This window comes from Aquarana catesbeiana, linkage group LG01 (assembly GCF_042186555.1).
Source record: "Aquarana catesbeiana isolate 2022-GZ linkage group LG01, ASM4218655v1, whole genome shotgun sequence".
Taxonomy (NCBI): domain Eukaryota; kingdom Metazoa; phylum Chordata; class Amphibia; order Anura; family Ranidae; genus Aquarana; species Aquarana catesbeiana.
Genome location: NC_133324.1, coordinates 85281151 through 85303357, shown reverse-complemented (window position 1 = coordinate 85303357; position 22207 = coordinate 85281151). Strand labels below are relative to the sequence as shown.

Sequence of the window (22207 nt, the reverse complement as noted above, 5' to 3'; positions counted from 1 at the left end):
AATGTGGTTGCTCTGGGTGGTACAATGGTTGGTTAGAGAGGTTGGCAGTTAAATCTCTCTGTAAAAGCTGTGTGATTGTAGTGATATTTTACTAGTTTCCAATCCGACTGTCAGTATGTTCATTGACAGCCTGACAACAACCTCTTGTATTGGTTTTACCTCTGTTTACTTCAGAGGCATTTAGAAGATTGCAACTGCTTTTTTTTTTTTTTTTTAAGCTGAAAGTGGAACTTTAGTCAGTCTTGCTAGATGACTTCAGGCTGGCCCATTTGCAGGTATAGCTATGTAAAACAATAACAAGAAGTTCCTATACTGTTTTTAATCCAGTAATACTCTCTCACCCTGCTTTGCACATGCTCAGTTGCCCTCTATTTTTAGGCACTGCCGAGTTTGTAGAGGCCGATCTCACAGCCTTAAAGCCAAATTAAACCTTCCTATCCTTTACAGCCAAGGAAGCTGCTTCTGTTTGATCTGCAACTGCCATGGTGTGCTACACATGTGATCAGTTGACCCCCAGCCATTTGATGGTTTGACAGTTTGGTTAAGGAAACAAGCAAATCCTGAGTTGGCAATCTTGGCACTCCAGGAATGTAACTTTCTTTGAAACCGTTAAATCAGTGGGTTTAGTTCCACTTTATGATTTACTTCTGCTCAGGGGCTCTGGGCTTCAGAAAAATGGCAGCCTCGAGCAAGAAGAAACCAGAGCCATGCTGGAGGAAATTTACACACACTGATGTTGGTAGCACCATTATTAACCACTTGCCAACCAGCCGCTGTCGTTATACGGCGGGAGGTGGCCAGATTCCCAAAAAAATCACCGTAGGTGTAAGACGGCTCCTTTTTAAGGAGCTGGAGCGTGCCCGCTGTACGGCAGGGGACCCGATGCATGTGGCTGCGATCACGGGAACGAGAGCCAGAACGGGGATCTGTCCGTGTAAACGGACAGATCCCCATTCTGACAGTGGAGTGAGAGAGAAAGATCTGATGATGCTAATGATCAGGATCAGCGATCTCTCTTTCCTCCTGTAGTCACCCCAGCCCCCATACAGTTAGAAACACTCCCAGGGAACGCACTTAACCCCTTGATCGCCCCCTAGTGTTAACCCCTTCCCTGCCAGTGTCATTTATACAGTAATTGGTGGCTATTTTTAGCTCTGATAGCTGTATAAATCAATGGTCCCAAAAAAGTGTCCAATCTGTCCACCGCAATGTCGCAGTCCTGCTAAAATCGCTGATCACCGCCATTACTTGTAAAAAATAAATATACATTTAAAAAAATGCTATAAATATATCCCCCATTTTGTGGACGGTATAACTTTTGTGCAAACCAATCAGTATACACTTATTGCGATTTTTATTTTTTTACCAAAAATATGTACCATACATATTGGCCTAAACTGATGAAGAAATTTTTTTTTTTGGATATTATAGCAAAAAGTAGAAAATGTGTTTTTGAAGAAAAAAAAAATTTTGTCTTTTTTTTTTTTTTTTTTTCTTTATAGCGCAAAAAATAAAAACCACAGAGGTTATCAAATACCACCAAAAGAAAGCTGTATTTGGGGGAAAAGGACATCAATTTTGTTTGGGTACAGCGTCACGCTATTGTCAGTTAAAGCGACACAGTGCCGTATCGCAACAAACGGCCTCATCATTAAGGGGGAAAATTACTTGGCACCCCCAAATATATTTAATTTTATTTTTTTAGTAGAGACCCTAGAGAATAAAATGGTGGTTGTTGCAATATTTTATGTCGCACTGTATTTGCACAGCAGTCTTTTCAAATGCAATTTTTTTGGGAAAAAATTACACTTTAATGAATTTAAAAAAAATAACACAGTAAAATTAGCCCAATATTTTTTGTATTATGTGAAAGATTTTATTCCGCGAGAATCATGATCTTTTCATTCTAAGCGAAAAAAATCGTGATTCTCATTTTGGCCAGAATCGTGCAGCTCTCCTACAGACATTGCCTCTAGCTTCCAGGTCCCATACCGAGCAGCTGCATTGTGAAGAAAAGAAGACTGGAAGGCCGCACTCCTGTGCAATTTCTTTATGCAAGTGCAGGATACAAAAGGTGAACTACAGGTATCAGCTTACATGCCTCACACCAAGGTCGGGTGCTTACTCATACTCTGAGCTATGAGTAAGCACCCGACCTTGGTGTGAAACATAAGCTGATACCTGTAGTTCACCTTTGTATCCTGCACTTACATAAAGAAATTGCACAGGAGTGCGGCCATCCAGCCTTCTTTTCTTCTAAGTATCTGCATACAGGGCTGGCACCCTCCATGTGGGATGGAAGCTTTTTGGAGCAGCAGGGTAAGAGATGCTGAGCGATGTACATGTACAGCTGCATTGTGAACCGAGAAAGATTGTTCAGCACCGGCGACATTCAGGGAACACTTTACATACTCTCAATGACTGCAAAGTGTTTTTTGACTTGAGAGGCATGATCCAATTGCTGAACACTTTGTATTCATTGAGAAAATGCTAATTTTTCTCTAAACGGCATCTATGCCAAGCGGGTGACATTCTATGATCAGTAAGCAGAAGTGCAGCTGCTCATCACAGGACTCGGAAGCTAGTGGGGATCGCTGTAGCAGCGGTGCCTACTACGCTGATTTCCAGCTTTCACAGGTATGACAACACGTACATACTTGCATAGGTTCAGCTTGGATGTAAATTGCCATAACTATATTTCAGCTTCAAGGGAAGCTGCAATTCTCTTGTTGCAGCCTTCTTTAAATAAAGCTCTTATTCTTTAACCTCTAGGTGCAAACTGCGCACAAATATGCGGCCGCCGAGGGGCTGCATGTTTGCTTGCATTAGCACTGATAGAACTGTGCTGAGAGTAGAGCTGGGCGATTTTCTCAAAAAAAAAAAAAAATCTGTGATTTATTTATTTTTATTTTTTTAAACTCGATTTGAATCAAGTGTTTTTTTTTTTTTTTTTTTGGACACCGCGCTGGTCCTGAGGAGCTGCGGGCAGGAGTTTTTAGGCGAGGCCGCGGCTTCAGCCTAGTCCGCGGCGTCCGGCCTCACGGACTAGGCCGAAGCCTCACCTAAAAACTCCTGCCCGCAGCTCCTAAGGACCGGCGCGGTCTCGGCGCCGGTCCTGGTGAAAAAGAAAATCAATTTGCTTAAATTTTGAATCGATTTGACCTCTCAACTCGATTCAAGATTTAAATAGTTTTTTTCCCCAGCCCTAGCTGAGAGCGCACGCCCTGTGCACTCCCAGCACGGTGACCAGCAGCTCATGAAAAGCTGATCGCTTCTTACGATCGAGAGTTTTCCAATCACATCACATGGTCACAGGCCCTGCCCCGCCTTCGGGAATGCCAAACCCCTTAAAAGGCCGGCGGGAGCCAGCGCAAAGGGGTTAAAATTCCTAAGCAACGATTCATTTTGTGCTGGCCTCACATAAACTCTCTTATCCCACCACCCTAAGCCATTGCTGTTCCAATGCACATGCTGCAGCGCACAAATCCATAAGGTAACGCACTGCCGTGTGCTGTGTTGCCAAAACTAGTGCACATCCAGTCTTTGCCCATTTTGGTGCATTGCCAGCCCATACATTTGAAAGGGCTGCTTTAAAGTGGCTGTAAACCCTTACATATACCCAGTGAAGTGACTGGCCTCAGCTGAAACGTAAACTCCTACATAAGTCTACATCCATTCAAAGTGCAGAATTTATACAGCTTGTCTGAGCTCTCAGAAAGCAGGGGGTGGGGAGCTGAAATTACACACAGTGAGGAGAGCTGATTGGAGGGAAGGGACACACACCCCCTTCACACACGAACAGAGCTGAGGCTGTCAATCACAGGCTGTGTGCTGGAGTTTCCTCCCCTGTCACCTTTTATCTCTTGGTGTCAGGAAAACTAGTCAGAAGTGCTGATAGCAGAGGAATGAGACTGCAGACAGAAATCACACTTGGTGCTCTGGATTGAGACAAGTACACACACTATAGAAGGATAGACTTTGTTCATATTTCATGTCTGAGGTTGAGCATTAATACAGAGCAAAAGGTGTAAATCCGGCCTTCTTCCTTTCATTTGACAGGTGCCAGGTGTTGGTGAGACTTGTTAGATGTCACTCTTGTTATCGGAGCGTGTGTATAAACACAATGTTTTTTCTTTTTGTTTTAAAACCTTATCAGGATTTTCTTTTCCAGCCTTTTTGGTGATATTCCTCCTGTTGCCACAACAAAAAAAAAAAAAATAGGAAATCTTACTTTGTTTTGGGTACAAAATGTCACTGGGGCAGATAGAGGGATAAATCTCCCCTCGGGGACACAGGGTACAATACATACTTGAAGGGTCTGACACTTCACTACTCTGTAGAAAGGTTTTGCCTTTGCGTGCATTTTAATAGAGACGTGTGCAAAATATGACTTGGCTCCTGGAGTGCCTGCTGGTTCCTAAACTGCATTAATGGGCTCCTGTCCAGTCAATATTTAACGATTGCATCTAATTCTTCATAGCAGATATACATCTATTACCCTCTGGTGAGTACTGCCTCCCAGCAGCGGACTATGAATGTATGCAAGGCTGATTATTTGAGTTGGGTTGCCTACCCATGATTTCTCAGAAAACACAACAGATCGGGACAGGGACTTTGAAGATACATTCATTGTGGATTTATGCATTTTTATTATTTTTTTTTCTTTTTTTTATATTAAATTTAGTTGAGACTAGAGCTGCACTATTCTTGGCAAAATGAGTATCAAGATTGTTTTGCTTAGAATAAAAAGATCACGATTCTCTCAGGATTCTCGTGGTGTAAATTCTTTCACATTATACAAAAAAAAATTGGGCTAACTTTACTGGTTAGTGTTGTTTTTTTTTTTTCCCAATTCATTAAAGTGTTTTTTTTTTTCCCCAAAAAATGCATTTGAATGACTGCTGCACAAATACAGTGTGACCTAAAATATTGCAACGACGTCGACCACCATTTTATTCTCTGGGGTCTCTACTAAAAAAATATATATGTGTTTGGGGGTTCTAAGTAATTTTCTATAAAAAAAAAAAAAAAAACCAAAAACAAATGATTTTAACTTTAAACCAACAAATGTCAGAAAAAGGTTTAGTGTTTAAGTGGTTAAACTTCCCTCATTTACACACCAAAGTGTATTCCTTTGATCTAAAGGACAAATGTTACAATGTTTATACTTAAGTACCACTGCTAAAGAATGCTGTGATTCTTGGCAGACTGCCCGTTTTTTTTTTTTTTCCCCCTTTGGCTGTTGGCTTTAGCAGAGCAAAGCTTAGAAAGAATCGGGAAATACTGGGGGGGGGGGAATCATGATAACGATTCTTGACGATTAATAATGCAGCTCTAGTTAAGGCTGTATAAAAGTACTGTAATTTTAAAGGACAGCTGTTCTTTCATTCTCTAAGCTGTCAATATTCTTGACTATGTATGTAATGGTAATCATACATGTATAGTAAGGGCTAATGTGATTATAATCTGCATTCCATATCCATACATTTTTTTTTTTATATATAAATCTGAACACAACAGTAATGTATTCTATGGGCCTATATATGTAATTTTTATTTATTTTTTTTCCTTTAATGCATAGAATGCATTAAAGTGGAGTTCCACCCAAAAGTGGAACTTCCACTTTAAGCACTCCTTGCCCCCTGACATGCCACATTTGGCATGTAATTTTTTTGGGGGGGGGCGGCAGTGGGTACCTTCATTTTAGTGGGACTTCCTGTCTCCCTTCCTCTTCTAGGCCTCCTAGGCAGCAACTCTTCTCGCCCTAGGCGGCCCCTCCCTGCTAGCAAACGTCACAGGTCCCAGAAGATTGGCTGGCCAATAGCAGAGCGCAGCGCGACTCGCGCATATGCAGTGCCCGGCCGTGAAGCCATAAGCTGTCAGGACTGGGTGCCCACAGTTGCTATGAGGGCGCCGCAGAGAGGAGGGGGAGAGGAGCGAGGCTCCGGGCGCCCGAATTGCTGGACCGTGGGACAGGTGAGTGTCTGTTTATTTAAAGTCAGCAGCTACACTTTTTGTAGCTGCTGACATTTAATAATCTAAAAAACGTATGGAACTCCGCTTTATGGTAAAAATTACCTTTTTAAAGTGATTGTAGAGAAAAAAAGGAAAGGGGTGCCTCTGAGTGTATAAGTAAAACACAATATTCAACTCACATGGGAGCAGGTGTAGTCAAGTACATCTGGGCTGAGTGGTGTCCAGGAGCAGGATGGATGACAGGTCACAGTAGTTCCACTTCTCCCTGGCAATGTGGAGCACGTCAGATCCCAGGAAGGATGGGGTGGTGAGCTGTCAGCCTGTAGTGCTAGAAGCTGCGGCTCCTAGAGTCCTCTCTTGTCAACGCTGAAGATGGAGGACGGCCGTGCGGTGTGTATTTCCAAAGCGAGGCTTGGAGAGCATGGAACAGCATGACAGAGGGCAGTGACGTGACAATAATGCAATGTGTTTCTGAGTGTGTGCGCTACGAATGTTATGGTAGCCGCGCTTCATTATCAAGCATCTTGATGCTTGACAAAGGAAAAATAACCGGCAACCATAACGTTTGATGGGACAGAATTTTTCTGTTTGACACCCACCCCCGGAAAAAAAAAGTTTTGAGCACCAGCTGCCCCTGCTGCTTATACTTGTGGACTTTGGGAAGAATTGCCACCCTAAAAAGATCAATAATGTCAGTGGGAACTGAGAGGTGGAAATTGCTCAAGGACCCCCCCTAGCAACCTCTGGTGGAACCCTGCTGGTTGAGAAACCCTGATAGACAGTCTGCAGACAGAATATTTATTTATAAAGTCCAAAGAACACAGGGATGTTGCCAAATATTCTTTCACAAAAATTTTGTATTGATTTCAGTTCAGGGTATTGCAGAATAGTTACAACCAGAGTAATAGCATGAGCGATGTTCATCATACATATTGCAGCAAGCAGGGATACACTTAAAGTAGTTGTAAAGGCACAAGGTTTTTTTTTTTTACCATCATGCATTCTATGCATGAAGGTAAAAAACCTTGTGTGTGCAACAGAGCCGCTAATACTTACATGAGCCCCCTCTCGATCCAGCAATGTCCAGGAGAGCCTTGCCTCACTGGGGGCTCGCACTCCTGATTGGCTTTTGTCAGTAGCGGCAGCCATTGGTTCCAATCGCAGCCAGTGAGCCAATTAGGAGATACAGGGGGTGGGGTTGAGCTGCAGCTCCATGTGTAAATGGACACACAGAGCAGCGTCTCAGCTCAGATTCCCCTTATAGTAAGCTGCTTGCTGTGGGGGCACCCTGCAAGAGGAAGGAGCCAGGAGTGCCGGCGAGGGACCCGAGAAAAGGATTGGGGCTACTCTGTGCAAAACCACTTCATAGAGCAGGTAAGTATAACATGCTAGTGTGTTGTGGTGGTGCAAAAAAAAAAAAGACTTTGATATTGCATACTTCATATTGTTTTCAGGGCATGAGAAGGAACATATGTGGGACTTTTTACCTCTACTACCTTGCAAGCCTTCAGTGTATTGGGGTGGAGGTGAAGATGTGGGTTGGGAGAGTGCAGTGTAGTTGTATGTGTAATGGTGTTTTTGGGGTACAGAAACTGGTAGATGTTTGTATGTGATGAGGGGATTGGAGAAGATATGAAGGGGACAAGTGGGTGTTGTGGACTTTGGGAGAAAAATGTGAATGTGGGAGAGAGCCTGGAGAATCTAGGCTAATTCGAAGAGTCAACCGGCATTTACACTAGTATAATTTTATTGAAAACTCATTTTAAGAACGTTCGCTTGATTTTCCAATTATTAGTGAGGTCAAATCGATGTCTGTATTTGACATTTTTTTTTGTATTTTTTTTTCTTCCAAGGATTTATAACCGTGAGTGTGGTTTTCCTTAGGTAAGGTGTAATCATTACAAAATCCAGTGTAAAAACCAAAGGATGTTTTAACTGGTTTTGGCTGACATTCATCAAGCGGTTTAATTTTTGTGCGTATTTTCATTTGAAAATCTACTAGTGTATAGCCTTTAAGCTGACCACACAAGAGAAATCTATCAATTACTGCTAAACGGTGAAGAGGAAGGAAGGATTCTATATTGCTGGCTACTGTAGTCTGAGAGCCAGCCCCTGTAGTTGTCAGAATACCCCAACAGTCTGATTAAATGCAGCTTCTTCTCAGCCAACAATTTTCCACCTAACTACTTTGGTTTTTTGATCGAAGGATGTCCAGTGGGAGGATAACATCAGAGCCATCCACGGCTTGAGTTCTGGCTTGTTCATCAGGAATCGGATGAACTTTCCTCTGTGTGTGGCCATTTTAGGAACGAGAGTTGGGAGAAAGAAAGGAGGAAGAGGAAGAGAGAAGTAGGAGCATGTCCCGCTCTCCTCCCCGCACGGAAGGCCTTGTTTTGACTGTGGCCTTGTAAGGCAGAGAGAAAGATCAGAAGGCCTTCTAGGCATGTGTAGTCTGTCCATAACAATTCTAGAAATTTTATTTTGAGAGCAGAAGAATGTCAGAAATCTTCATTAATCATAGTGCCTGATATGCCTAAAATTCTCAAAGTGAGCGTGTAGCAAACAGGTTATATTCAGTGCAAATTGTGCTGCTACTTTGGACCACCAGGGTATGAGAAATAATATATTTGTGGATAAACTGGCCCATGGGCGCAAGAGGAAGTGAGCTTATATACCATTAAAATACCCAAAACTAAAAACTTTATTTTTCCCTTTTTTTTTTTATGACAAACCTAATGGGGACAGGGGGTTTTGGAGGGGACTGCAGGGTGGCCTCTTGCCTACTGACTATGGGCTCTGGCTTTTAAGGGAGCACTACTCTTTGGAAGGTGTGTGCCTTGGTCTTGATTTGGGTCCATGTCTCCCCAAAACACACAGACTGTGGAATATTCATATACAGATTTGGGGCCTCTATGCCCAAACCAGCATTGACTGCCTCAACCCCTCCCCCAGACTCAGAGCAGATGTTAATATAGTCGGCTAAAAAGCAACCTGATGCTAGCGCCTCCTGCTATAGTCTGTTTTTTAAGGTGTGTGTTTAAGTATGGCATTCCCATTGTTAATTGAGTCACCTAATGTTTGTCGGCTAAATCTTGGAGGTTCCTACATGATGGGATTAGTCTTGTGTCAACTCTACCTTGTTAACTAACCATTGCTGATGTTTTGGGTAATATTTGGTTTTATTGTTTGGTGTATATCCCACTTTTGACGTGTATAAGAACCTGTATTTCTGTTCAATAAAGAGTCATTCCTTTTGGTTTTACCTCAACATCTGGTCTGTGTAAAAGGGATGGTATTGGCTCTTGGTCTGCTAGAAGAGCTTGGAGAGCACAAGGCACTGTTTGGCAGAAGCACCCAAGCGGGTGCCAAGGGTCTGTCACACCTTTCTTCCTTCTTTTTTTTTTTTTATTTTTAATTTTCCCTTTATCCACAAGTGATCCACACCTTACATTGCCACAATCCCACCAGTTTAAAAAAAATGAGTGGGGGTTGCCCTCAAATACCCAATTCAGTGAACAGACCTACATTTACAAAAAAAAAAATCATTTGCTCAAGTCTCAAATGGCTAAAAACAGATTAAATCACTTGTGAATTTTTTTTTTTTTTTTTTTTGCCAGTCTTCACATCACCTTCTATCGAAAATTGCCATGTTGTAATTTTTTATTTGTTACTTATGCTGGCCTTCAATTTCCTTTACATTTTACCTTAAAGCGGCGTTCCACCCAAAAGTGGAACTTCCACTTTAAGTACTCCTTGCCCCCTGACATGCCACCTTCTGACTGCCTAGGCGACGACTCCTCTCCCCCTAGGCGGCCGTGTATTAAAAGTCATCAGCTATACTTTTTGCAGCTGCTGACTTTTATTAAACTGAAAAAAGCTAGGTACTCCGCTTTAAACTATGTAGTGTTTTGGTTTGATCCCCTATTGTATGGTTTTGTTAAATCTAAAGGAAAATTGTATAATTTATGGCCAGCCTTAATGGAGAATGCAGCATTAGGAGTGAGTCTCAATGGCAGATAGTTCCAGAGTGAACGTGATAAAAAGCTGTTTCTAGATTTTAGAAGTATGGCCCCGTGACTGTTTTTGGCATGATGTGGATTATAGTCCTTGGCGTCTGTACTCTGTTGGGTCATGTGTGCTGATGGTTTGACATTGCACTCTCTCAGCTTTTGGCTGGACATAACAAAGGCGTTTCATTGCACAACTTGCAGCATTATGTTTTTCTATTCTGCCAGCCATTCATGCAACCTTTCTAGTTGCTCTTTGAAGGCCACTGGTCGCAGGCAGCTATTATCTCGGGATACAGGCATTCTTAGGCTATTGTGTAATGATGTTAGACCATGGGGGCAGGAGCCCACGTACACAGAACAGTGGATACGTATGATAAATTAAAACATTCTTTTTCACAGGTCTGATTTAAGTATGTTTAACCATTCTTTAGTCTCAGACTAGATTCAAAACTTTTTTTCTTTTTTTTTTTTCTCCCCTCTTGTTGGAGAAAAACCCTTCTTGGCAGTTTAGAATCTGTCAGGATTTCTTCTTGCATCCCGTCCCAATGAAAACATTGTCACTGGCACAGCGAGAGAGAAAATCGGTCCTGTGCGAATATAACAGCAATAGTTTTGTCTAATTTATTTTAAAGTAGAACTCTCATGAGCGTTAAATACAGGTCCTCTCAATAAAACATTATTGAAATGTGAAGGCAATCCCCTTCTTCATTTCTTTTTTTTTTTTTTTTTTGCTTTACTGCTCCTCCCCTGATAGAATCCCAATTTGTGGCCTTTACGAACATTGATCTTAGTTGCCATCACTCCCTTTTCAGGGAAAGTACCCAGGAGAGTATGTGTGTCAGAGAGCTTCCACCCAGTTCCCATGTTTCACCCCCTCTATCTTTTAATTGGTCACTAGGATGCAGGTGCGTTGCCGCCTGCATCCTAGCAACTGATGTGTGACCCAGCCACACCTGCGTATTACCAACCATTGACCCTGTCGGGCCTAGCCACCTGTGTCCTAGCAAAACGACAATCCCCAGCTATTTTTCTATTCTGTAAGGGATCTTATTTTTAACTCTTTTTCACTCAAGATTTACACTTTTGTAATTGGATTAATTTGCAAAATTGTGTAAAATTATTCATAGACCCCTAATAATGTCGCTTTTTGTGAGACATTGACCCTCTCTGTTAACTTTGCACTGTTCATCATGTTCATTAGAAACAAATGCATGATTTACCTGCTAATCCTATAGAAGCTCATTGGTGACCCGGCCTTATCACTGTGAGGGCTTATGTCCTTGTCATCTGTGTGTAACCTGCAGTTCATGCGGATTTGCTGGTCCCCAGGCTGTATTGTGCTCAGTGCTTTATACAAAGTAAGCACAGGATTTGTGTGTGTGCGTGTTGTGTTTTTTTTTTTATTTTTTATGTGATTTAAAATGAGATAGGGTTGCACACAGGTCTCTACCTGAATAACAAATTTGGGTAACCGGCTGCTACTAGTCCAGTGATCATCCAGGCCTTGAACGTCTTTCTCCAGTACTGGCACAGTTGTGCAAGCGTTAAATGCTTTTGAACTGGTGGCGTAGTGCCTTGCACTGTGGCCTTGTAGTGCTGCCAGGGTTCGCTGGCTCTTTAGTACACAGGGATAGACTTTCGTTTTTTTCACTTGCAAACTTTTTTTGTTATAAAAAGTTTGGATGATAAACATCCAGTGTGAGGACCGATATACACCCCCAGTATGTCAGTACTGTGTGTATTGCTGTTATCGCCAGTTTGAAACGTCCACTTTTGTACCTAAATAACATCCGTCTTAATTGACCACTCTCAAGGTGACTTTTTGAACTCTTTGCAACCAAAAGATGAGCTTTGTTCCCTTTTTTAAATGACAAATGTACCTAAAAAGATTGACAATACCCCATAATGACAACGTGAAAAAAGTTTGTTTTGAAATCTTTGCAAATTTATTAAAAATAAAATACGAAAAAAATCAAAAATCCCATGTACATAAGTATTCACAACCTTTGCGCAATACTTTTGTTGAAGCACCTTTGGCACCAATTACAGCCTCCAAGTCTTTTTTTTTTTTTTTTTTTTATTTATTTATTTTTTTGTATGATGCTACAAGCTTGGCACACCTATTTTTGGGCAATTGCTCCCATTCTTCTTTGTAGGATCTCTCAAGCTCCATCAGGTTAGATGAGGAGCATTGGTGCACAGCCATTTTCAGTTCTCCCTTGAGAGGTTCAAGTCTGGGCTCTGGTTGGGCCTCTTAAGAACTTTCACAGTTGTCCCATAGCCACTCCTTTGTTATCTTGGTTGTGTGCTTAGGGTCGTTATCCTGTTGGAAGATTAACCTTCGCCCCAGTCTGAGGTCCAGAGCGCTCTGGAGCAGATTTTCATCAAGAATGTCTCTGTACATCGCTGCAACAATCTGTCCCTCAATTCTGACTAGTCTCCCAGTTCCTGCCGCTGAAAAACATCCCCACAGCACGATGCTGCCACCGCCATGATGGTATTGGCCAGGTGATGAGCGGTGCCTGGTTTCCTTCAGACATGACGCTTGCCATTCAGGCCAAAGAGTTCAATCTTTGTTTTATCATACCAGAGAATTTTGTTTCTCGTGGTCAGAGTCCTTCAGGTTCCTTTTGGCAAACTCCATGGGGGGGGGTTGCCTTTTTACTGAGGAGTGGCTTCTGTCTGGCCACTCTACCATTCAGGCATGATTGGTGGAGTGCTGCAGAGATGGTTTTTCTTCTGGAAGGTTCTCCTCTCTCTCCAGAGAAAAGCTGGAGCTCTCAGTGTTACCATCTGGTTCTTGGTCACCTCCCTGACTAAGCCTATTTTGCCCAATCGCTCCGTTTGGCCGAGCGGCTCGCTCTAGGTAGAGTCCTGGTTGTTCCAAACTTCTTCCATTTACGGATGATGGAGGCCACTGTGCTCATTGGGACCTTCAATGCTGCAGACATTTTTATGTTACCTTCCCTAGATCTTTGCCTCGATACAATCCTGTCTCGGAGGTCTACAGACAATTCCTTGGACTTCATGGCTTGGTTTTGTGCTCTGACATGCACTGTTAACTGTGTGCCTTTCCAAATTTTGTCCAATCGACTGAATTTACTACAGGTGGACTCCAATTAAGGCCCCTTTCACACTTATACGACTTCAAAGTTGCGCGATTTTACCGCGATTTCGCGGCCGCTATTTTGCTGCGATTTTGCCGCGATTTGGGAGCAGTACTACTTTGTACGACTTTGCCACAACTTTGGCATTAACTATTCTCAGCTTGTGCTTACAAAGTCATACTGAAATCGTGTCTATATTATTCAGGTACGATTTGCATGCTACTTGAGGGTTTAACATTGAGGTCTATGGAGTACAAATCGTATGGAAGTTGGACCAAAGTAGTGCAGGGACTACTTTGAAGTCGGCACGACTTAAAGTCGTGCCAATATGAATGGTAGTCATTGAAAATCATGGAGAATGACTTGTCATACGATTTTTGCAGTACAAAATCGTGGGACAAGTCGTATAAGTGTGAAAGGGGCCTAAGTGAAAACAGGATGCACCTGAGCTCAATTTTGAGTGTCATTGCAAAGGCTGTGATTACTTGCGTACATGTGATATATTTTTTTTTTTTTTCACGATTATTTTAGTCGAGGGACAGGGGGTGACAACATTTGCTTGGGGTGAGCTGGATTGTAATTAGCAGCTGAAAATCCTACATAAGTAATCTAATTTCCCTAAGACTGTCTGACCAGGTTGGCAGAATAGTGTTGGATTTGAGGATGGATTCATTACCTGATCTATCTTCATGTACCTTTTTAATACTGTACTTCGAAAGATGGGCAACTTAAAACCCCTCCAGCTGTTCAGGATCTAGAACCCCAGGATTGCAATACAGGCCTAAGTTTACCTGCAATTTTTTTATTTTATTTTTTATTTTTTTCATGACATTAGTTTGTAAAGCAGGCCCTGCATCAATGTCTGCTTCATAATAAGTCAGAAAATGTTCTTCATATTTGGTCACCAGTGAAGTGAGGAGGGATCCTGTAAGACTTGAAGGGTGGGATTTCAATAATCTGTCATGGTGGTGAAAGCTGTGCTTTTTAAGAAGGTAGAACATTTTTATTCCCACTATTAAAACCCTGACATGTTGTTGTCTTTTGTTTTTACAGCTTGCTTTGAAAGGATCTAGTTACAATGGTCTGTTACAGCGACATAACATCCATTCAGAAAATGTTGAACATATTGTGGAAAGTTTACGGTAAGTTGTCCTTTTTCCTGGTTTTTGTGAAGTAAAACACCATCACAAACATGTTTCTGTGTGCAATAAAAAGAGCCTCTGTCAGGTTTTTATTGATATCGATCTCCTTATTTAGGAGCTTTAACCAGATGCCAACCGCCCCAGTTACTTTTACTGTGGCAGGGCGGGCGCTCTGGGCAGAATATACACTTTTGTTTCTGGGGCGTGCATGCATACCATCGGCGATCCTCTCCCACTGTGTCCAACGGGTTCGGCAGATGCAATGTCTATGGGACCCACCAATCGCTCGGGAGAGAGGCAGAACAGCGATCTGCCTATGTAAACATGGCAAATTGCTGTTCTGTGAGTGGAGGTACAATGGATATAAAAGGTCTACGCACCTCTGTTAAAATGTCAGGTTTCTGTGATGTAAAAAAAGAGACAAAGCTACATAATTTCAGAACTTTTTCCACCTTTGTAATGTGACCTATAAAGTGTACAATTCAGTTGAAAAACAAGCTGAAATCTTTTTAGGGGGTAAAGTAAAAATGAAAAACCTAAAATAATGTGGCTGCATAAGTGTGCACAGTCTCTCTTATAACTAGGGCTGTAGCTGGGTTCAGAATTAAGCAAACAAATTCAAACTCATTCTAAATAGGAGTCAGTACACACCGGCCATAATTTTAAAGTGCCTCTGATTGACACCAAATAAAGTTCAGCTGTTCTAGTAGGTCTTACCTGACATTTTCTTAGTCGCATCCTACAACGAAAGCCATGGTCCGCGGAGAGCTTCCAAAGCTTGAGAGGGATCTCATTGTTAAAAGGTATCAGTCAGGTGAAGGGTACAAAAGAATTTCCAAGGCATTAGATATACAATGGAACACGGTGGAAAAAATATGGCACAACAGTGACATTAAGAACTGGATGTCACTCCAAAATTGATGAAAAGACGAGAAGAAAACTGGTCAGGGAGGCTTGCCAAGAGGCCTACAGCAACATTAAAGGAGCTGCAGGAATGTCTGGCAAGTACTGGCTGTGTGGTACATGTGACATCCATCTCCCGTATTCTTCATATGTCTGGACTATGGTGTAGAGTGGCAAGACAAAAGCCTTTTCTTATGAAGAAAAACATCCAAGCCCAGCTAAATTTTGCAAAATCACATCTGAAGTCTCCCAAAAGCATGTGGGAAAATGTTATGGTCTGATAAAACGAAGGTTGAACTTTTTGGCCATAATACCAAAAATGTGTTTAGCGCAAAAACACTGCATATCACTAAAAGAACACCACACCCACAGTAAAGCATGGTAGTGGCAGCATCATGCTTTGGGGCTGTTTTTCTTCAGCTTATTCAAGGTAGAGGGAATTATGAACAGTTCCAGATACCAGTGAATATTGGCACAAAACCTTCAGGCTTCTGCTAAAAAAAGCTGAACATGAAGAGGAACTTCATCTTTCAGCATGACAACGACCCAAAGCATACATCCAAATCAACAAAGGAATGGCTTCACCAGAAGAAGATTAAAGTTTTGGAATGGCCAAGCCAGAGCCAAGATCTGAATCCAATTGAAAATCTGTGGGGTGATCTGAAGAGGGTTGTGCACAGGAGATGCCCCCCACAATCTGACAGATTTGGAGTGTTTTTGCAAAGAAGAGTGGGCAAAAATTGCTAAGTCAAGAGGTGCCATGCAGATGGACTCATACCAAAAAACACTGAGTGCTGTAATAAAATCGAAAGGTGCTTCAACAAAGTATTAGTTTAGGATGTGCACACTTATGCAGATATATATATATATATTTATTTATTTTTTACTTCCCTCCACCTAAAAAAGATTTCAGTTTGTTGTTCATGTTTATAGATCACGTTTAAAAGGTGGAAAAAGTTCTGAAATTATGTATCTTTTAACAGGGGTGTGTAGACTTTTTTAAAATATATATCCTGTGTTTCTGGTAAGCAGGAACACAGATCTGTCACAGTACAAGCAACCTGCCCCCCCTCCCCCTTCCCCTCAACACACAGCAAGCACTCCCTAGGAACACATTTAACCCTTTGATCACCCCTGATGTTAACCCCTTCCCTGCCAGTGTCATAGTACAGTGACAGGCATATTTTTTTAACACTGATCACTGTATACATGTCACTGGTCCCCAAAAAGTGTTGGGTGTCTGATTTGTCTACCGCAATGTTAGTCCCACTGATCACTGTCATTACTATTAAAAAAAAAAAAAAAAAAAAAATTGGCCTAAATGAATAAATTAATTTTTTTTTTTTCCTTACATTTTTTATTTGGATATATTTTATAGCCAAAAGTTTAAAAAAATTGTGTTTTTTTTTTTTTTTTTTTTTTTTTTTTTTTGTTTATAGCGCAAAAAATAAAAACCGCAGAGGTGATCAAATACAACCAAAAGAAAGCGCTATTTGTGGGGGAAAAAAAAAAAAAACATACATTTTGGGTATTTTTTTTTTTTTTTTTTTTGTTTTGTGTTTTTTTTCTTTTTTTTTCCAAGACCTAAAAGAAATACAAAATATAGCGGCAGTAAGTTGTAAATGTAACCTACACAGCAGTATTGGTACACATAAGGCAACAAGGTTGGACTGCTCGTTATTTCGATTAAGAGTCCAGGTGGTTATTGTGGGCCGACTCGCATCAGTTCCATGATGTGGAGGACCCCGATTGGAAGGGAAACCATGCCTTTCCAAGTAGGAAACAAAAAAGCCCTGAAAACCTAGGGCATCATGAACGCTGAACATCAATGAAAACTCTATATAACAACAATACTTCCATCATTATAACCAGTAAACTCCTAGGGCCAGGTCCAAACATCTGTTCGACCAGGTATCTGTGTCCAGGGACCCCTCTACCAATACCAGGAGTGCCATATACATATAAAAAGACACCAGTTACCACCTGGCCTGAACTTTGTGTCCTGCTTCGATCAGCGGTGTTCAGTACACTTTTGTGAATATGGGTACTTCAGGAATACCAGTCCTCTCCCATGCCACCTGGTAAGAAAGTTTATCAGAGGGAGTGATAGGGAGTGATGAAGAGCTTGTATAGGTTAGATGCACATCCCCGCAATAGGGTTTCTTACACACATTTGTTTTTGAACATAGTGTGTACTGTCAAGGCTGAGCTTCTGCAATGCGTTCAAAAAATGAAAAATTTGCTGCAAACAAGTACGATGAAGGACGTGTCCCTTTGTGATCTAAGAAGTCCCCTATGCGGTTAAAGCCCTTGTTCATCCACCAGTCAAATCTAACAGACTGCATGCCTGGTAGGAAGAGGGGATTGTGAAACAGAGGGAGTGCAGGGGCCATCTCCTACAGGTTGTGTCCCATAAGTTTATAGAATGGGAGAGCGTAGGGCACAAGATAGCTTTGCTTTGGGCTATCCAAAGCATTGAATCTATTGCAATTGGAGAACAAGCTAGGGCTACAAAGGATACCTAGTCTGGCCTGTAATATTTACTATGGATTTGGCTCAACTGAGCTATCTGTGCCGCCACATAATACCTCCTGACTCCCAACCCCCCCGGGTTTCTAGGTGCATACATTGTGGTCCGAGCGCATTCATCCACCTTACAAACCGCTCAGTGTCTGCTACCCCTCTCTGCCAATCCCTCCATTGGCTACCACTCACCCAACGAATTAAATTCAAAATACTAACAATAAGTTACAAAGCCATCCACAACTCTGCCCCCAGCTACATCACTAACCTAGTCTCAAAATACCAACCTAATCGCCATCTCCGTTCCTCCCAAGACCTCCTGCTCTCTAGCTCCCTCATCACCTCCTCCCATATCCGCCTCCAGGACTTCTCCCGAGCCTCGCCCATCCTCTGGAATTCCCTACCCCAATCTGTCAGACTGTCTCCAACTTTATCCACTTTTAGGCGATCCCTGAAAACTTTCCTCTTCAGAGAAGCCTATCCTGCCTCCATCTAACAACTGCACTATTTTCTGCATTAGCTCATCCCCCACAGCTATTACCCTTTTGTATAACTTGACCCTCCCTCCTAGATTGTAAGCTCTAACGAGCAGGGCTCTCTGATTCCTCCTGTATTGAATTGTATTGTACTTGTACTGTCTGCCCTAATGTTGTAAAGCGCTGCGTAAACTGTCGGCGCTATATAAATCCTGTATAATAATAATAATAATAATAATAATTTATTATTTTTTGTTAAAAGGTGAACTTGTCCTTTTAATCCCCTCCCCTTACCAAACTAGTGATCAGTAGAGTTAGGATATCTCGGGTGCCCGATGTTGGATGATTGAATAGAATGACCAGAATTTCCTATAAATCAAATACAAGTGGTTGTTAAATGTGTGGGTGTTTTTGTTTTTTTGTTTTTTTTTTTGTAGCAAGAGACAACATAACAGCCTTTACGTTAGTGATTGGTATCTGTATAACAGGCTATATATCCGTTCAGTGTGTAATTCTTTATGTTGCTAACTTTAACAGGAAGCAAGTTTCATTGCATGAAAATATGTTGTACATAACTTTACAGTGTACAAACAGGAGAGAGGCCTCTGACTCTGCGCTTTTATACACAGCAGAGAGTCAGTCTGTGTCCTAAATTTTGAGAAACCCTCCCAGTCTGCGTCTGTCCTTAAATACACTCTGGAGGGGGATTTTCAATAATACTCTGCTGGCAGCAGGTTTACATCACTTTCTTGTACTGGTGCCATGCTAGTAATGGGGGCACACCAAGTGTACCTGCAAATACGTAGAACCGGAGCCAGTGATGTACACTTTAGCTATGTAAATAAAGTGGGGGGGGGGGGGGGGGGTTCTGTCTGGGCACAACACTTAAATATCTACTGATATCCATCATGGCGCTTATCAGAGTTTTTGAAACTTTGCCATGGCCTTCCGGTAGGACCATGCATGTGCCCCTGATTGCCATGTGAGGTCTGTGGCCACTTGTACTTTACATAATATGTAGTATTTGCTGATTTTTGTGTGTGCCACCTTTCTCCTTCAGGAAAGAAGGAATTGAAGTGCAAGTAGTGAAAAGAAGAGACTATGATGAAGCTACGGTTCGATGGGCTGACGCCATCATTTCAGCTGGAGGTAATTCCTACTAAATACTTTGGGCAATTTCTTGATAACACTTCCAGTCTTGCTGAATGTGTAACACATGGGAAATTACTTGGGTTTCCTTGTAATGGACAGGTGCTGCTGAAAATTTCAGCATTGCCAAAATCTTCATAGTTGTCATGGGGCTTGAGATTCGTTTCCTGTTAAATATACTAGCAACATCCTGGCCGGGTCCTGTGTCTAGCGCACTCATGCAGAGGTCCCATTCATTTCTATGGATGGTCCATAATCCCCTAGATCAGTGGTCATCAACCCTATCATTTGCTGCTCAGTGATTGCAGTATTCTAGTCTGCATCTCCCCACGGTAATACATAAAACCTGGCCTGTTAGTGGGCCCTGAGGGCAGTGTTGATGACCACTGCCCTAGATGGCTGGGAGCCACCAAGAATACATAGAGTGCCTTGAAAAGGTATTCATACCCCTTGAAATTTTCCACATTTTGTCATGTTAAAACCAAAAACGTTAATTTATTTTATTGGGGTTTGATGGACCAACACAAAGTAGCACATAATTGTGAAGTGGAAGGAAAATGATAAATGGTTTTCAACATTTTTAACAAATATCTAGAAAGTGTGGCGTGCATTTGTGTCCAGCCCCCTTTACTCTGATACCCCTAACTAAAATCTAATGGAAACAATAGCCTTCAGAAGTCACCTAATTAGTAAATAGAGTCCACCTGTGTGTCATTTATTCTCAGTATAAATACAGCTGTTCTGTGAAGCCCTCAGAGGTTTGCTGGAGAACCTTTAGTGAACAAACCGCATCATGAATGTCAAGGAACACACCAGACAGGTCAGGGTTAAAGTTGTGGGGAAGTTTAAAGCCGGGCTAGGTTATAAAAAAAAAAATAAATAAATAAAATCCCAAGCTTTGAACATCTCACAGAGCACTGTTCAATCCATAATCCGAAAACGGAAAGAGTATGGTACAACTGCAAACCTACCAAGTGATGGCGAACCTTGGCACCCCAGATGTTTTGGAACTACATTTCCCATGATGCTCATGCACTCTGCAGTGTAGTTAAGCATCATGGGAAATGTAGTTCCAAAACATCTGGGGTGCCAAGGTTCGCCATCACTGACCTAAACTGACAGGCTGGGGAAGGAGAGCATGAATCAGAGAAGCATCCAAAAAACCCATGGTAACTCTGGAGGAGATGCAGAGATCCACAGCTCAGGTGGGAGAATCTGTCCACAGGACAACTATTAGTCGCGCACTACACAAATTTGGCCTTTATGGAGGAGTGGCAAGAAGAAAGCCATTGTTGAAAGAAAGCAATAAAAAGTCCCATTTGCAGTTTGCGAGAAGCCATGTGATACACAGCAAACATGTGGAAGAAGGTGCTTTGATAAGATGAGACCAAAATTGAACTTTTTGGCCTAAAAGCAAAACACTATGTGTGACGGAAAACTAGCACTGCACATCACCCTAAACACACCATCCCCGCCGTGAAACATGGTGGTGGCAGAATCATGTTGTGGGGATGCTTTTCTTCAGCAGGGACAGGGAAGCTGGTCAGAATCTATGGGAAGATGGATGGAGCCAAATACAGGGCAATCTTAGAAGAAAACCTGTTAGTCTGTAAAAGACTTGAGACTGGAGTGGAGGTTCACCTTCCAGCAGGACAACGACCCTAAACATACAGCCAGAGCTACAATGGAATGGTTTAGATCAAAGCATATTTATGTGTTAGAATGGCCCAGTCAAAGTCCAGACCTAAATCCGATTTGAGAATCTGTGGCAAGATTTGAAAATTGCTGTTCAGACGCTCTCCAGCCAGTCTGACAGAGCTTGAGCTATTTTGCAAAGAAAAATGGGCAAAAATGTCACTCTCTAGATGTGCAAAGCTCGTAGAGACATCCCCAAAAAGACTTACAGCTGTAATTGCAGTGAAAGGTGGTTCTACAAAGTATTGACTCAGGGGGGCTGAATACAAATGCACACCACACTTTTCAGATATTTTCTTTTGTAAAAAAATTTAAAAAACATTTATCATTTTCCTTCCACTTCATAATTTTATATTCTTCTTTGTGTTGGTCTATCACATAAAATCCCAATAAAATACATTTACATTTTTGGTTGCAACATGACAAAATGTGGAAAACTTCAAGAGGTATGAATACTTTTTCAAGGCACTGTATCATCCAAAGCAGGGGTCTCCAAATTTTTCAAAGGGCCAGTTTATTGACCTTCAGACTTTAGGAGAGCCAGATTGTGGCCAGCGGGGGTAAAAAATGTCCTGGGCCCAGCATTGGTGATTATGAATATGGCCTTGGTAGGAGTAATTGTATTCCATTAGTGGAAGAAATAATGCCCCCTTGTTGGTGTCAGTGGGACGAATAAAGCCCCAAGGGCAGTTTGAAGACCCCTGATCCAAAGGAATGAGCTGGCATGGGTATTTTTCTTGTAAAGAAAGTGTGTACATTTTAGTTAAGTGTAAAAAATGTTAGTACGTTAGTGTATTTTTTTTTTGGGGGGGGGGGGGGGGGCTTGTTCACACCTTTTTGAATATGGTAGAATGCGTCATTAAATGCACTGCAATTGTTCCATTCCAGTGTATATACAGTAGAAATAACTGAAAAAAACAATGCAAAATGGTCCATCGTGCACAGATGAGAATACGCAGTGTTGTGGTGCGCTGTATTGGCACGAATTGGGTATGAATGAGCCCAAAGTTATATACTTGATGCCTAGTTTTTTTCTAAAATTATATGTGTGTGTGTGTGTGTGTGTGTATATATATATATATATATATATATATATATATATATATATATATATATATATATATATATATATATATATATATATATTATACAGTATTGGCGTATAACACGCACTTTTTTTTCCCCTTAGATCAGGGGAAAATAGTGGGTGCGTGTTATACACCGAT

At 41.7% G+C, this 22207-nt stretch overlaps 1 protein-coding gene across 5 annotated transcripts in view; it reads left to right on the top strand.

Moving 5' to 3' along the window:
- Positions 1 to 22207, top strand: part of NADK2 (NAD kinase 2, mitochondrial) — a 54756-nt gene that overhangs the window by 4932 nt on the left and 27617 nt on the right. For all 5 annotated transcript variants that reach the window (XM_073621252.1, XM_073621236.1, XM_073621227.1 and 2 more), the window contains exons 2-3: positions 14147 to 14235; positions 19198 to 19286. In XM_073621252.1, the coding sequence (XP_073477353.1) occupies positions 14147 to 14235; positions 19198 to 19286 (178 nt within the window). The remainder of the gene's footprint in view (positions 1 to 14146; positions 14236 to 19197; positions 19287 to 22207) is intronic.